The sequence below is a fragment of the Macrosteles quadrilineatus genome, unplaced genomic scaffold, assembly GCF_028750875.1.
Source record: "Macrosteles quadrilineatus isolate MER2022 unplaced genomic scaffold, UCM_ALF_1.0 Scaffold_9__3_contigs__length_116548681, whole genome shotgun sequence".
Taxonomy (NCBI): domain Eukaryota; kingdom Metazoa; phylum Arthropoda; class Insecta; order Hemiptera; family Cicadellidae; genus Macrosteles; species Macrosteles quadrilineatus.
The window spans coordinates 10,522,245-10,537,529 of NW_026542602.1; the positions used below are offsets into that span (position 1 = coordinate 10,522,245).

At 36.9% G+C, this 15,285-nt stretch overlaps 2 protein-coding genes across 2 annotated transcripts in view; one reads left to right on the forward strand and one right to left on the reverse strand.

Annotated features, from left to right (window-relative positions):
* LOC129002842 (patched domain-containing protein 3-like) overlaps positions 1-15,285 on the reverse strand; it is a 69,676-nt gene that overhangs the window by 19,335 nt on the left and 35,056 nt on the right. The window contains exons 4-6 of the mRNA XM_054430934.1: positions 2,159-2,438; positions 908-1,125; positions 259-440 (exon numbers count right to left, since the gene is read on the reverse strand). Of these exons, the coding sequence (XP_054286909.1) occupies positions 259-440; positions 908-1,125; positions 2,159-2,435 (677 nt within the window). The 5' untranslated portion in view covers positions 2,436-2,438. The remainder of the gene's footprint in view (positions 1-258; positions 441-907; positions 1,126-2,158; positions 2,439-15,285) is intronic.
* On the forward strand, positions 9,017-14,409 carry LOC129002375 (zinc finger MYM-type protein 1-like). Its single transcript, XM_054430121.1, has 4 exons — positions 9,017-9,194; positions 9,994-10,116; positions 10,849-11,798; positions 14,356-14,409. The coding sequence occupies exons 1-4, from the start codon at positions 9,017-9,019 to the stop codon at positions 14,407-14,409; spliced, it is 1,305 nt and encodes a 434-aa protein (XP_054286096.1).

Here is a 15,285-nt window from a genome sequence, read left to right on the forward strand (position 1 = left end):
AGTTCAATTAGTATGTTTTTTATTTATAAAATATGAAAAATGATTAAATTGAAGTAGTTACCATAATACTGTACGTGAATTACTTAAAAGAAATACTACAGGACATGGACATACATTTATTCGTAAACAATATTATTTAGTTAACATGTTTTTAGCATCATATTCAATATTAAAGTTCATGAAAATATATTTTGTAAAAAAGTAAACTTCTGTGTGTATCATAGGTATCAAGAGATGTTTGCTACCAAGGATCTGTACCTTGCATCCTGTGTCTTAGTGTCTGCATTGACAAAGTAGGCTAGCTGCAGCGAGGGTACGCTGATGATGATGCCGTCATCGTCCACCACCGTACCTCCGAAGTAGACTGGGAATGTGTGAGCGTCCCACGTCACTGGGTTGAACATTATTGGAAATGTTAGGTTCAGCGTTTTGTTGACTACCTGTGGAACAATGCTTTATGAAAATCAATGGTGATAACACACCTTTTTAAAGTCCTTAAATAAATTCCACACAAGTATAGTAATATCTACAATTTTTTAAGACAGAAATGGTAGGTAGCGCACAATTGTCTGCATATTTTTTGTTAAATATGAATAAGTGAAGAATGGAGTGAGAAAACCTGTGTAGCTTTGTTACAGACTGAGACCAGCTGTTTCATAACCAGGACCATTTTAAAGCCTCCATGATCATGGACAGCTATGTCTGGTTTCAAACCATTAAGAAAACTACTTACGTTTCTCAGAATCAAACTAGTGACGTTCTTATGTTAAGCAAACTTTATTCACGGCTCTTTACAGCTGAAATCATTCCTTGCTCTAGAGCTATCTTTGCTATACTCATCAGCACATCAGCAAAGATTGATGGATTTATTTATAATATTAATAAAATCAGTCATATTCTCTCCTACCTCCTCCATGATGTGGTCAAGATTGAGAATGTCGTTCTCGAAGCAGTGGTCCACCCATCGAGCGCAGATGTCCTCGTATGTATAGCTTCTTTGCTCTTCACCAAACACTATGGTGGCGTTCTTGATGATTCCGTCTAATACTCGCAGTTCCTTCCACACTTCTACTGACAACATGTTGCTGCCGTGCTTTGGTATCACAATTACTCTTCCAAACCGACCTAGAATGAAAGATTCTGTTAGTTTTACGCCATTGGCATAGCTTATGTTAGATGTATATTTTATATTTTTAGAAATAAAGTGCTGGGGAAAATAATGGAAGTAAAAGAAAACATTAAGAGTAAGAAAATAAAAATCAATAGAAGAAGGTTATTTCTCTTTTACCTAATCATAGTCTTTACTCTTTACTAATGATAAATGCTTGTTTCATCATATACATAACTCAGTGTTTGTTTCTATCATTGTTCATAGCATTCATTAAAATAACAATACATTCTTCTTATGGCCTAGATTAGATATGTTTGTATCCTGGGTTTTCCATTTATTTTCATTAGATTTTTATGAAAATCAATATACCACTCCAAAGAGTTGATAGTTGCCTGTTGCCTATCAGGTCTCACTTGCCGTTATTAAAAGTATTACACGTTTCAACTTAATTTTCATAAAATAAAAGACATATTTTTACACTATCAATACATTTACACTTGTAATGTCAATATGAATATGTACAAGACAATGTATAGATTGGTTTGACCGGACTACACTCAGCAGAAGTGACTACCTATCAACACATTTGTTTAACTGGACTGGATCGGCAGGAAGTGTCCGGTACTGAAATGAATTTTCTATGGGTAAAGATTTGAGACCACTGATCACATGTCTAAGGCTCTCCCAAATTTAAGTAAAATATTTGGGTTTCAAGTGATTCCTGTGGCAATTAGGGGATGTTGATTTAACTTGAAAAACTGCTATCCGGACTGGCCTCGGTCCCAAAGGAGTCCGGTTGAGAGGTGGTTTACTGTATGCGTGTAAATGGCCTCAAGAAATGTTTAAGAAAGTTTTATTTCACTTGTAAAACAGCACCAAAATGTATGATTCTAATCAAAAAGTTAAGTTTCCTTCTCATAATTTTCTCAATATCCAATTTTTCAAAACACGCAACACTTATTTACATGTAACTTTAGTGACCTCTTTGACAACATAACCAATTCCCATAGAATCTCTATCAACTACTTAAACACTCTCAACCCTTACCTGGCCTGGTGATTCGGGTTGGATTGAATCGACTGGTGTAGTTCATTTTAAAGTATGTCTCGACTATGGCTCTCTCCGTCTTGCCTGGACCTTGTTGTGGACTGAACAGATACTCCGGGTCCATCTGGTAATGTATCTGGTGGTAACCGGTGACACATAGGAGTGTCAACAGCACGGGGATGATGAGGAAGTAGCCGGGAGTGTGGCCGATCTGGATTCCGAGCTTGTAGAAACTCCGGGTCAGGAGATTGTCCACACACTTCACTCCACAACCCATCTTCTGCAAGGAAATAGAAGTTTTTTAGTAATTGCAGCAATCCTCTGATGGATGTCGGATGACTTAAGAGTTCAAAAAATTTTCTTTTAGGAGATTGGCGTAGGTGCGATAAATAAAAGTTTTGGATGAGGAGGGAGTGTGTGAAGGTGATACCCGACACCTTTGACTATTGATAGAAATAACCATCTAAATTGCATACAACTGTAGCAGCTTTCAGAAAATAAAACGAACACACGTTAAAGTTGTTTAAACGTTTGGACATATTCTTTTTTAGCCCCCTACAGACTTTTCAACCTATACAAATTATTGAGAGTAATTAATTCAGTACTACAGTACTTACTGTACACTATGACATCGTTCATGTCTCATTTAACAAAAAATATCAATAGGACACTAGGAATTGCTTATTCAGCTATATTCATTTTTTTATCATTGGCTATAGCTGATCCTTTTAGGTAACCCAGAGGATGTCTATTTGTATGCTATAAAAGCCAATGGTGGTACCGGTACCTAAGATGCTACTATGTTGATGATTGACTTGTGACTAAAGAATGAATGTGCAAGTTGAAAGTATAGAAAATTATAGTTAACATTGTGCTTTTTTGGTATATTGTTTTGTATTTACTTTTTCTGGTTGTAACATAGTCTTGTATTGGTAACAAAATATTCTGAGGCAACAATTTATTACTACCTACTTAATCTGTCACGATTCCCAAAATAATTTTCCTACCACTGCATGGAAATGATCATATTGCTACACCTGCAAACAGTACGCAAAACAGCTCATTTACGCTAATCAGCTGATTTCACTGTTGGCGTTTCAGCGGATGGTGTACATTAACAAGCAGGTAATAACATAACCTAAAAAACAAACAACGTTTAAAATGACATTTTATATACAAGCAAACATTTTTTCAGTATTAAGATAGTGGTGGTAGGAAAAATCTTGTGTAGCCTATATTACGAGCACAAACAATTATTGCCACTCTCAATGTATAGTCGCACTCAGCTAGCGGCAATGATGTACTTTGCGCTTTTAATACAGTACCCCACACAAAATAGCTATTGACAGTTGACATTCGCACGCGCCAAAAACCGTAAGACGATAAGCGGCGGCGTTTTCCGGCCTATCAGCTGGTCAATCACCTGAAACGCGCGGTGACGTAATGCCAACGCAACAATCATAAACCCTCGGGTTTTGCCGCAGCAAATGTAACCATCATCTCCTCAAGAAATTATGCTTCCACCTTTCACCGGTTGTCTGTTCCTATTTCCGATCCTGTGTTTCCTACCGTCGACAGTTCTTCCATAAGCTTTGGGCTCATTAGTATTTTTTTTAGTTTTATATATTTTAAAATACTGTAATATCAACGGACAAACACTTTTTCACAGTAAGAACTTAAAAGCTATTAGTTATGGTGTCACTTCAAAAAGCAGTGGCATAATATAGCAATTTGGGAGTGTTAGCCTAGTGGCTAGCGTTGATTTTCGGTGTGAGAACGGTGGGTTCGAGCCCTAACATCCACAACTCGATGGTTTTGGTCCTCTTTCCAAGTTCTGTTGCTCCATTGAAAATAAACTGGCGAAGACACTAAAAGAACATAGATACTGAATCCAACCATTATACATAAAGGAATTAACAACCTAAAATAGTTCACTGTTCAATTTTTATTTTTACATTCATAAACTACAGCCATGAAATGTTAAGAAAGTCGTAGCTTGAGGCTGACTACCTGACTACGCTAGTGTTATGAATGGAAGGAAGAGAATGGATTGCGTGAGATAAAGATGTTGGCGCGCGTCCTTAATTTGAACATTGAAATCCCAGGAAGCGGATCCAGGACAAAGGAAGGTGACATAAGTGTTTGTCTCTAGGTGTGGCTGTACTTGACGTCTCTGAGACAACTAGTGATGTTTATTGTCTGTCATGTACGAGACAAAACATCAATCCCCGTGCTTCAAAACAAACCTATAGTATGAGTTGTGTACAACTAACTGATAGTCAAATGAGCACAATAAATGGATAAAAAGTAACAATTAAGACGAATCAATGCGTGAATAAATTCCTCGAAGGTAAGGCAAACCATTCCGGGGCCTTAACATTGTAAAACAATATCACAATATCACACAATATCACAGAATTCAAGAGCTCACTTCACGAAGTCTCAATGATGGGAGAAAGGTGCAGTGAGGAGAATGTCAAATATATCCAAAGTGATACAAACCAATTAAACTTTTATGTTACTCCGAATACAACTTTGAAGATGAACCTTGTTTTCATTTGTGTTGAAGCGGGAAAGAGTAGTGCGTTGATGTTGTCCAAATATGCATCTCCTATTTTTGGAAGATGCAACAGTATGCCCGTTACCATTGAATATAATCTACAACAATCAATAGTGTTATATATTCAAAGCTCTTTGATTAAAATACTAGAGTACTCGCAGTATAATAACATTAGGTAAAACGAGAAGACCTCAAACATACATTAAATTGTCTACAACCATAGATTAAACTTACAATCCCTCCATAGCGATTTTTCATTCATATGGAACATCATAAGAAAACTAGTTATGTCTTTGTTGTTTGGTGTTTATTTACTAGTATTGCTATTTCACTAACTTTTAAACGTAAAAATAAAATACACCTCTGAGGCATGAAAAAAATTACCCAAACGAAGGGGAATTCGTTTATTCAACATCAGCGCACAACCTTCCGTGAAACACCAAATCAGATTTTTACAAAAGGATTATGTGCACTTGAGCTATTTAAAATCAATGCTGCTGCACACTTACTTATACTTGCTTGAATACTACATCGGTGACCGACAATGTCGGAATAGATTACGTCAAAAAGTGAAACAAAGATTGTGTCACAGTGGACAAACTAAAGGATAAACGTTTTCCTAGTGTCAGTAATTGTTAGTGCAGTTGTCGTGTTGTATTATTACACAGTAGGAAGTGCCACAGCAGTTTACACATCAGACGAACGGAAGATAATGATTTGGTCGTGCGTAGTACAGACGTGACGGCTCCTAGCTGTCAACGACCCAGTCATGACGTAAGCAGTGACCGACCAGCCTCAGCCCTACTTTGACCAGGTAATCTTCTATTTCACGCATCTCCACGCTCTACAGTCGTCGCTGAACCAAAGGGTTTCCAGGAGCGAACCACTGGTCATTCCCACGAGCCGTCTAACCAGCTAATAATACAATATACACTACAAGGATGCTGATTTGTCTGTACATTGCGTAGAATTGAGGTTTTTGTTGTACGTATTATAGTCTAAGCAAAGATGAGTCTTGTATAAATTTCTGTGTCGGTGTCCCAAAACGAATACATCTACCCAAAACTCAAACTTCAAAAATTTGACTAAAACAATACTTTCACAACAAAGGCCTACACTAAGTATAGGAGAAAAAGTAATAGTAATGAAAGAAAATATGTACTATTTCTAGGGAGACGGGAGCAGACATGTACTCGTATGTATACGGGCTTGGGCTTTGATAGGTTTCCTCTGACCCTAGTGACTTCATGCGTTATTCATCGGGGCTACATTTCTTTTTTTTTGTGGTTTTCTGTGTACTTTAAGCGTTATTCCCTTGAACTGAATGCACGAAGTGAAAATACAGCTACTGTTTATTCTTAAGGCATACTTATCTCAATTTTGATTTTTTGTGACTATGTTTGTTTTCCCCCTGACCCCTTCAGCTGTAAAATATGTAGAACACAGAACTCAGTTTAAAAAAATGCTACATAGTTTATGGTTATCGTGAATTCACCACCACTAAGGGGAATGTGGTTAGGTTAGGTTAGGGTTTTCTAACTCTATACTAACTTAACCTAACCATACCAAAGTTTAATTCACTGCCACTTCTATTGCTAATAATCTATTCCTCTAAAAACTAATGGCACCTAGTGAATGAACGGAAAAGGTCCGATGATTGTAGTTGTAGAATAAACACTGAATGAAAAAAAAAACTCACCCCTGGAATGGCCCAGTCACTTTTACCCCCAGTTTGCATTTCTTCTACAACCTCTAACACTTGCACAACACCCTACACAGAAGATGACTGACCTCTCCCCACGTTGCCTTCCTCCCTCTACAGCTATATAATGACCACCTGCTGCTGCTCTATGGCATTCTCATCCTCCCCATTAATTTTTTGTAACTTCACAAGCCTTTGGGAGGATTTGACGTTTCTTTTGGCGATGAAAATTATAGGCTCTCTACTGGAATTCGTATTGATAAATGGTGATCGTTTGGTCTGATGTGTAAATCACTGTGCTAATTACTTTTGCAGATAATGTTCTGATAACCGATAACGCCTCCTGTGCAGTGATTTAAAACTGGTTTCAGAAACGGAACTACTGTATAGCGTTTTCATTCGTAATACAAGTAATGCGGATTTCCTAAATACTTTCCCTACCTTAAGGAATAATTACTTTTAGCGTTACATAACCTGGAGAGATCAATTTGGGTAGATGAAATGATCCCAGATACTGAACCTTTGCAATAAGTCGAAGTCGTGCACGATTTCCCTACGCATACAAGAGTACATAACGTACTGACAGCATTTGCAGATAAGATTATGCTTGCGTTTCGTTCGTTAAATTGGGCGAGACTTCTTTTAAGACCACCCTCTCTATAATATACCTCCGTGACAAAAGATTTTGCAACACACAACAAACGAGCGCTATAAACAGCGTTTCAGTTGTTGGTTGTGTTAAGAAATATTTTACAGCGGTGGCCCTGATATAGTGTATTTGATTAGACTCTTTCAATTAATACTTTGCTAAGTATGAATCCAATAAATTATTTTTTGGGGATCAGATTTGTACAATCGCGAACCATAGAAAAGAAAGGCTCAAGGCATAAAGAAAATTTCCTCCGAAACAAAGTAAAACTCCATTCACAACTTTGACGGGTTTATGTATACGGAATCCTTCGACAGAATATAGCGGAGTAACACCTTAAAATGTGTTTAAGCAGAAACTTAACCATGCAATTCGGTTTCAGGGCTTCCATAATGTGCACGAGAACTTTCTCTGCAACAGAGATCTCAATTATGTCATACTAAAAAGCTAATTATAAATCTAAGAGGAGATAGGAATCTGAACAGTAAGTCTAGTGCTATACATGTAGAAGCACAGAATGAAGGCAGGGCACTGTTTATTCCTAGGTGTAAGTTAATAATCTGAATCTCTAATAAGTAATCTTCTATGCAATTTAAAGCAGAGCTGTCTGGACCACGTCCAGCATATTATTTAAGACGTACTCTCATGTAGCCTACGTTGCTAATTTTGAATATGTATCGACATTGTCGAGTTGGTAGGTGACAAAACATCTACTACTTTTAGTAAAGGTTGTCATACCATGTCTAGTCCTAGTCTTATCCACCGCTGCCATATCGTTGTCGTTTACTGGTGTTTCAGTCCAGGGAGCCGAAACTCCACTGGACCGAGCCTGAACTATGGCTGGACTGTTCTAGGACTATGTCCTCTTCAGCCTGGTCATATTAGTAATTTTTGTTTATGATCAGCACTGGAGGAAGGTAAATGCCTCAGCAACGCCTAGCAGACATACACTAGACTTTCCTCATTCAATATTCCCGTTACAAGGTGTTTTTCATGATTTTTTTCTCATTTCGCAATCTTTTCCCACAAGGTCATGGCTAGCCACTGGCCAGATCTGGAGCGTGACCTTCACACAGACTCCGCGGCTGGCGAATCTGGATACTGAACAGCTGATTGTGTTACTTGTCTTTCACGAACTTACAGTGACTAAATCAGCCTCCTCCAGACACTAGACAGTGACGCGTTTTGTGTACTAACTTTAAAGGTCTAAGTGTGAATGGCAGGATGTTACTAAGTTCAGCTGTTGTTCTAGCCAGGAACATTTATCAAAGGTCTAACCAGGGCCGGATCTAGGAACCGCGAAACCCCGCAATGCGGGGGGGCCCGAGCCCTTTAGGGGCCCAAAGAGGTCGTAAAAATTAAAATTATTTTAATGCATATAAACATAATTGAATAGGACGGCAAGTTTAGTTTTGACACACAAATAAATATTGTCAACCAACATCAAAGCTAAAGTTAGAATTATTAAGTAAATTTAGACTTGTGATTTTACTCGTCGACAACTCGGGACCTCGACCTAGCTAGACAGTTCAATCTCGCCACTTTCAGTCAGTCCATACTCAGTCAGCTCAGTCCAGTCAGCACGTCAGCACGTCAGCTGCATGGCGAGCTTCACAGATCCACTACAGTCCGATCGGACCGAGCGACGTGGACGACGAAGTGTCAACTAGCACTAGCACTCACTCTCACATCAGTTGAGCTGAACAATAAGTCATAAGTCTGTCGTGGTACAGGAGGGACTTACTTGTACTAATCTTTGTAGCGTTATCTAATAAAGACCTACCTAAATCTGCATCTATAGTTCATAGTTTTCTTAATCTAGTTGTGTAATGTAATATTATTTGTGGTTGGATGTTAAATGACTTGTGTGTGTTTGATTTTATATTGTCAAGAGTTGGAAAGAAGCGAGGATAAACAGGTTATGCATGTGATACTTATCAGATAAAGATGGAGTCGAACACATTAAGTAGTACGAGTGGTGCTGCTAAACGGAGAAAAAGACGTTTGGAAAATGAAAATATTAACAAATCCAATAAGAAAATCACGTCGTTTTTGCGTCCACAAAATCCAAATAAGCCAGAAGAAGAAACCCAACAAATTACACTGAATCAAACTTCCAAAGTTGGTGAGTGCCGTACCATATTAAACTACCTAACTACCTCACTTCACCTGGATGTTGGTCAAGGTAGCCTATACATATAGGCTTTATTATATTATATTGGTTATATTGACTAGCTGCATAGACCTACTGCATTGTAAAATCAAAACTTTATGTCCTTCCGTTGTTCTAGCATGCATTGCCCATTGCCCAATACAAGTCACTTTCACACTAACTTGACTAGTCTATATAAGTGATGTAGGGCCAGGGCCACTTTGCTCAAATAAGTTTAATCCAATAGTTCGTTTTAAACTGTAACAAGGTTTGGGCCTAACTTATTTGAGGAAAGCAGCTCTAAATTATATGTAGTAGGTACCAATAACTTACGTTACAGCCCATGAGGCGATATTGGAAATTATGCATATTAAGGTGACCATAGGAACCTATATTAATTTATATATCATTAGAAACTAGATTTTTACCTTAACATAATGGTGCAAAGTTTTTTCTGCGGTGACAAAAACTAAATAAACTACGATCGTTTGAATTGTATTCACTTACTGTCACTGTGATGCCTCTTGTTTTATTGTCCCTGTCCAGTACTGTGAATTGAAAACTAACACAAACATAAACATGCACATTTTTTTTTTTTAATATAGATGCTCACATGGTATAAAATTTATTGTTGTGACAATAATTGAATACAACACTCTTCTTCTAAAAGTAGGCCTACTTATTGTATTATAGGTAAAAATTACTCCAAAAAGGTCAAAGAATAACATTTATCTAACAATGCAAAGTTATTTTAAAGCGTTCATATTTTTAGATTTGGAAACAACTGAAAAAGTCAATGAGATCGTCACTCCAAGCCCATCAAGAGGACTATTAGAAGAAAGTCAAAATTCAGACATAATCGCAGACGACGCAGCACGTGATGACACTGATGACAGTACTGTTAACATTGGGGAGTTAGATACCGAAGATGACATTATTGTTGCTTTGCTTCAGAAACAACATCCTACCGATAAAGGCCATTTTGAAAATGTCGTCTTAACAGAAAAAATTAAGACTTTCATTGTGAAAACAGGGAGTTGTCAACCCAAAGGACCTTTCCCAAAGAACGAAAAAAATAGATCTTTCTCTTGTGCATACTACAAGACAAATACAGAGAAATCCACACAATGCCAGTCTCTTCCTTTAAAGTGGTTAAATTATTCCTTAATACAAGATTGTGTTTATTGTTTACCATGTTGGCTATTTGCTGGATCTGACAGCAAATTAAATTGGGTGAACGGAATAAGTGATTGGCAAGGCTTGTCTAAGAAAATTAAATATCATAGCACATCTCATTCACATATTTCAGCCTGTCTGGTTTTACACCAATGGGAAGCAAGCAAAAAAATTGACGACCATATGGAGTTAGAAAACAAACGTGAACAATCTTTCTGGGCTCAGCTTTTAGAGAGATTATTTGATGTAACTTTAATGTTAGCAAAAAACTCTTTAGCATTTAGAGGTTCCAAAGAACATGGGGGAAATTATGATGGCAATTTTTTGTCTGTAGTTAAATTGCTTTCAAAATACGATCCTATATTGAATCAAGCTTTAAATTCGTCTCAAGGCCAAACTCGTTACTTAAGCCATGATATTCAAAACCAAATCATTCGGTGCATGTCTTCAGCCATTCTCGAGGAGATCATAACAAACGTAAACAAAGCTCAGTGTTTCTCAATTATCGTTGACACAACACAGGATATTTCTAAAAAAGATCAACTGAGTTTTATCATCAGATACGTTCAATTAAGTGGATGTGATGATGTTCTAAGTGAAGATGCAAATAAAAAAAGAGAGATGAAGATTGAAGAATCCTTTTTGGGATTTTATCATATTCAAGACTCAACTGCGGCAGGGCTGTCTACAGTAATCTTAAATACATTGCAAGGGTTTGGATTAAACCTTAACAAGTGTAGAGGTCAAGGATATGATGGGGCCTCGACTATGAGTGGAGCATACTCTGGGGTTCAAGCGAGAATTCAAAGTGTTGAAGAACTTGCTATTTATGTACACTGTGCAGCTCACAACCTCAATTTAGTCATCAATGATACGGTTAACAACATCAAGGAAATATCCGCATATTTTACAACTCTTCAAGCACTATATGTTTACTTTGGCCACAGCATCAACAGATGGGACTTGCTCTCTTCTTTGACAAATGAATCAGAAATAACTCTGAAAAAACTCAACCCCACGAGATGGGCATCAAGACATGAATCGATTCTGGCAATAAAAATGAGATACCCAGACGTAATTAAGACTTTAGTTAGAATTTCTCTCGAAAGTAAAAAAGCAGAGGAAGTGTCAGAAGCAAAACGATTACTTAAAAGTATTAACAGCTTTGACTTTATCTTGCTAACAGTTATGCTTTCAAAGGTATTCACAGAGCTTAATATTGTATCAAAGCTTCTCCAAGGTAAAGAAAAAGACCTTGAAAAGGCTACAGACCTTCTTCAAAGAAGCAAAGATACTCTGTTAAAGATGAGACAAGAATACAATACAGTCAAACAAGAAGCTGTAGATCTTGCTATAAGATGGAATGTAGATCCTGTGTTCATGCCAAAGAGACAGACTATGGTAAAGAAACATTATGACGAGCTATCTGAAGACCACAGGTTTTCTAATGAGGACCAAATGTTTAGAATTAATGTTTTTTACAAGTTGTTTGACTTAGTTAATGGGCAGATTTGCAAGAGATTTTCTTCTCTTGAAGGTGTTGTCCGCCTATTTTCTGTGTTATTTCCAAAGACACTGATAGCCCTAACAGAAAATGAAATAAAAGAGAGAGGCAACATTCTTCAACAAAAATATGCTAAAGACATCGGACCATCTTTTTCTTTGGAGCTTATTTCCTTGCGAGGAAGCCTAAAGGATGAAATTGCCCAAGTGAAATCGGTGTTTGATTTTGCTAAACTGTTGTATGTGGACTTTGAGTTTATTTCCTCAAGCTTTACAGAAGTGCTTACAGCTATAAATATCTTTCTTACATTACCAGTAACTGTGGCGTCTGCAGAGAGGTCGTTCTCTACTCTAAAAAGAACAAAAAGCTATTTGAGGAACAACATGGGCCAAGAGAGACTAAGTGACCTAGGTGTAATTTCAATTAACGAGAAAGAAGCCTCCAAACTTAATCACAGAGAACTTGTACAGAGATTTTCTTTAATGAAAACCAGAAAGAAGACATTTTAGTACTGTATCATGTAACATGATTTGTATGTAGACCTATCTACCTTGAAAATATATTGTAAAAAAGAAACAAAGTTTGAATCAAGACGTTTTTTTATTACTTTACCTTATTATTTATTCTTGAAATTCTTAATGTAAAAAACCTTTTACTTTGTTGTACAATATGCATTTTATAATTTGAAAAGCTATAAATCTTATTACGATCTCGATCTGTCAACGCAATTATTTAGAGATCATTCAAATATTGAATACTACTGTAGTTTTGTGGGGTTATGTTTATCGTGCCGTGCCACCGGTATTCTATAGTTGTTAAATTAAATAATTAATTAATATACACAGTTGTACCTGTACCTCTGTTCTGTTTCTTTTCGTTATAAATGTAGTTAAGTGCGAATTAATGAACAATGAATTCGGTGAAAAACATTTCTACGAAGTATGCCAGTGGTGAGGTTGTAAGTTTTGAACAGAGAGTTGAGTTAAAGCTGCTAGCTAGGCCCGCCAAAACCTGATTTAGTTTATAACCCAATCTCAAAAATCATGCAAGGGTAGAAAAGGATTTTCTATAAATTAGATTAAAACTAAAAATTAAAACTAGGTTTAAAAAGTGCAAGTTAAATTATGAAATAGAAACCACAATAGAGGATTAGTTGTTATGTTTTGCAATATCTATTCATATTTTAATATAGGCCTAGTTCTATTAGGATAATAAATCTGATCTATTAAATAAATTGGTAAAAAATATATAAAAAATATACTTTACTCTACTCTACTTATGTCTACTTGCTCGTGACAAAACAACAGGTGAAATGGGAGTTTTTGGACTATTATTGGACACAGTTTTAGACGTTAAAAAATGCTTTAGAAAGTCACCAAACGGCTATAAAAATGTTAAAATTTTCCGGGGGAGGACCCCCGGACCCCCCTCTTCTCTTGGGGGGTGCTCCACACCCCCCAAACCCCCCGGAGTCCCTTACGCAGCTGTAGGGGCCCTTGGAGGACTTTTGCAGGGGGGCCCATATTTTGTAGATCCGGCCCTGGGTCTAACAATTGAGGTCAGCTGGATTCAGTTGAGAGCTATCAAAAAGATGCATTATTTTCTCTGGATTGAAGCAGCGGGATTCTGATATAAGACAAACCCTAGTACGATACATATGTTTACATTTCAAATAAAAATAAAGAAATAACACAGGTTTCAAGTAATCAGACATTCATTAGGATATTTGAAAGAACGAGGACAGAGAAATTGCGAATGCCTTGATAATGGGGAATAGGGGAATGGCGATTTCAACGGACCCACCTTCTAAGCTGATTTAGAACAAACGGCGAGACAACAACAACCACCTCATATACATTATGCGTTAAAATGATCCACTTCGTCAAACATTTTACACACGAAGAACACAATACACAATAAAACGATGATTCACGACATTTTTGCCCCTACGATTTTGGGCTTACAAGAGCCGAAATCCAGGTCACCCACGAGGACGCTGTGACGGAAAATTCCGTTTGTACAGCATAACCGTTGATTATATATATACAATCAATGGCATACTAAGCATCGACCAGTGTACTCTGTGTACAGTATTGGCGGGAAAGTGCCGGAAGTTGGCAAGTTCCCACGTCGTCGTAATTGCCCTCAGCATCCGAGCTTTCTCCCGCCAAGCCGCGGAAATTGCAGCGGGTCCCAGATTGACGCCGCATCGGCAAATGACGCTAATTATACTGCGGAGTTGATGGTTTGTGTAACATAGTGCTGCAATATACCAGCATACCGGGCAAACACATAAAGTGTTAGAGATTTACTCAAGGTCAGGGTTTCTCAAAACCATTAGCAATTAGCCTGTCGACAGTACAATTATATTCATTGGGTCAAAATATAGGTCTATTTAATACATTTCTAGAGGGATTGTTACTGGATTGGATTCACAAATCTTCTAATTTGCAGAGACATGTTAAACCTGCGCTGATGTACTCGACCAAGAACGGTTTAAAGCAGTAAGTCTCAAAAACTTTGGTTTCTAAGGTTTTCTTTGTAAACACATTCCTCAATTTTAATCACTACTTCACTTCTGAATGTGAAAACTGTCTTCTCATATTAACAACTGACTACTGACAAAATTAATTATGCGAGCTCCAATCATTTCGATGAGTAGCACAGATTGGATGTTTAAATTTCCCACTAAATTCTATTCAGATTTAGTTTTTTTTTTTTTACTAATTTAAACCAAAATTAAAAATAGCTAAATGTAAAAATTTAAAGCAAAAAATAACATTGGAAATTGGAAATGCAACTAGGAAAAATAACACTAAAAATATATTGTAGATATATCCTATTGTAAAAAAATTGAATATACTTTAGACTTATTCAAGTAATATCAAAGATTTAAATTGTAAACTCAAGACAGAAATATCTTATAATGGTTCTTATACAGTAATGGGCCATTGTCATGGTTTTTCATAGGTTAGTTACAAAGGTAAATAATCCAACTGTTAGCTACTAATATCATAGATTAAATATCTACTCCTTTAATCTATGCTAATATTTAAAACCAAACTAATCGAAACTAACCCGTTTACATTGAAACTGCAGTAACATTACAGATTTAATCAAATATAATGGAATCATACGCGCATTTCTACTGTTTTGCATCTTATTGCCTATGGTTCTATGATGCAAGTTTGAACACGTTGCATGAATCAGAACGAATGCAATACCAAACCTGCAATTTGCATACAAAGATAATAAAGATAATTTTGCACTGAAGAGAAGAGATCAATAATGGCGTGACCGGATTTACAGCCTGTCCCATAAAGCAACACGGAGTGAAATATTAGTTAACACCTGTGCAACGCATTGATTATTACTGGCAAGGCA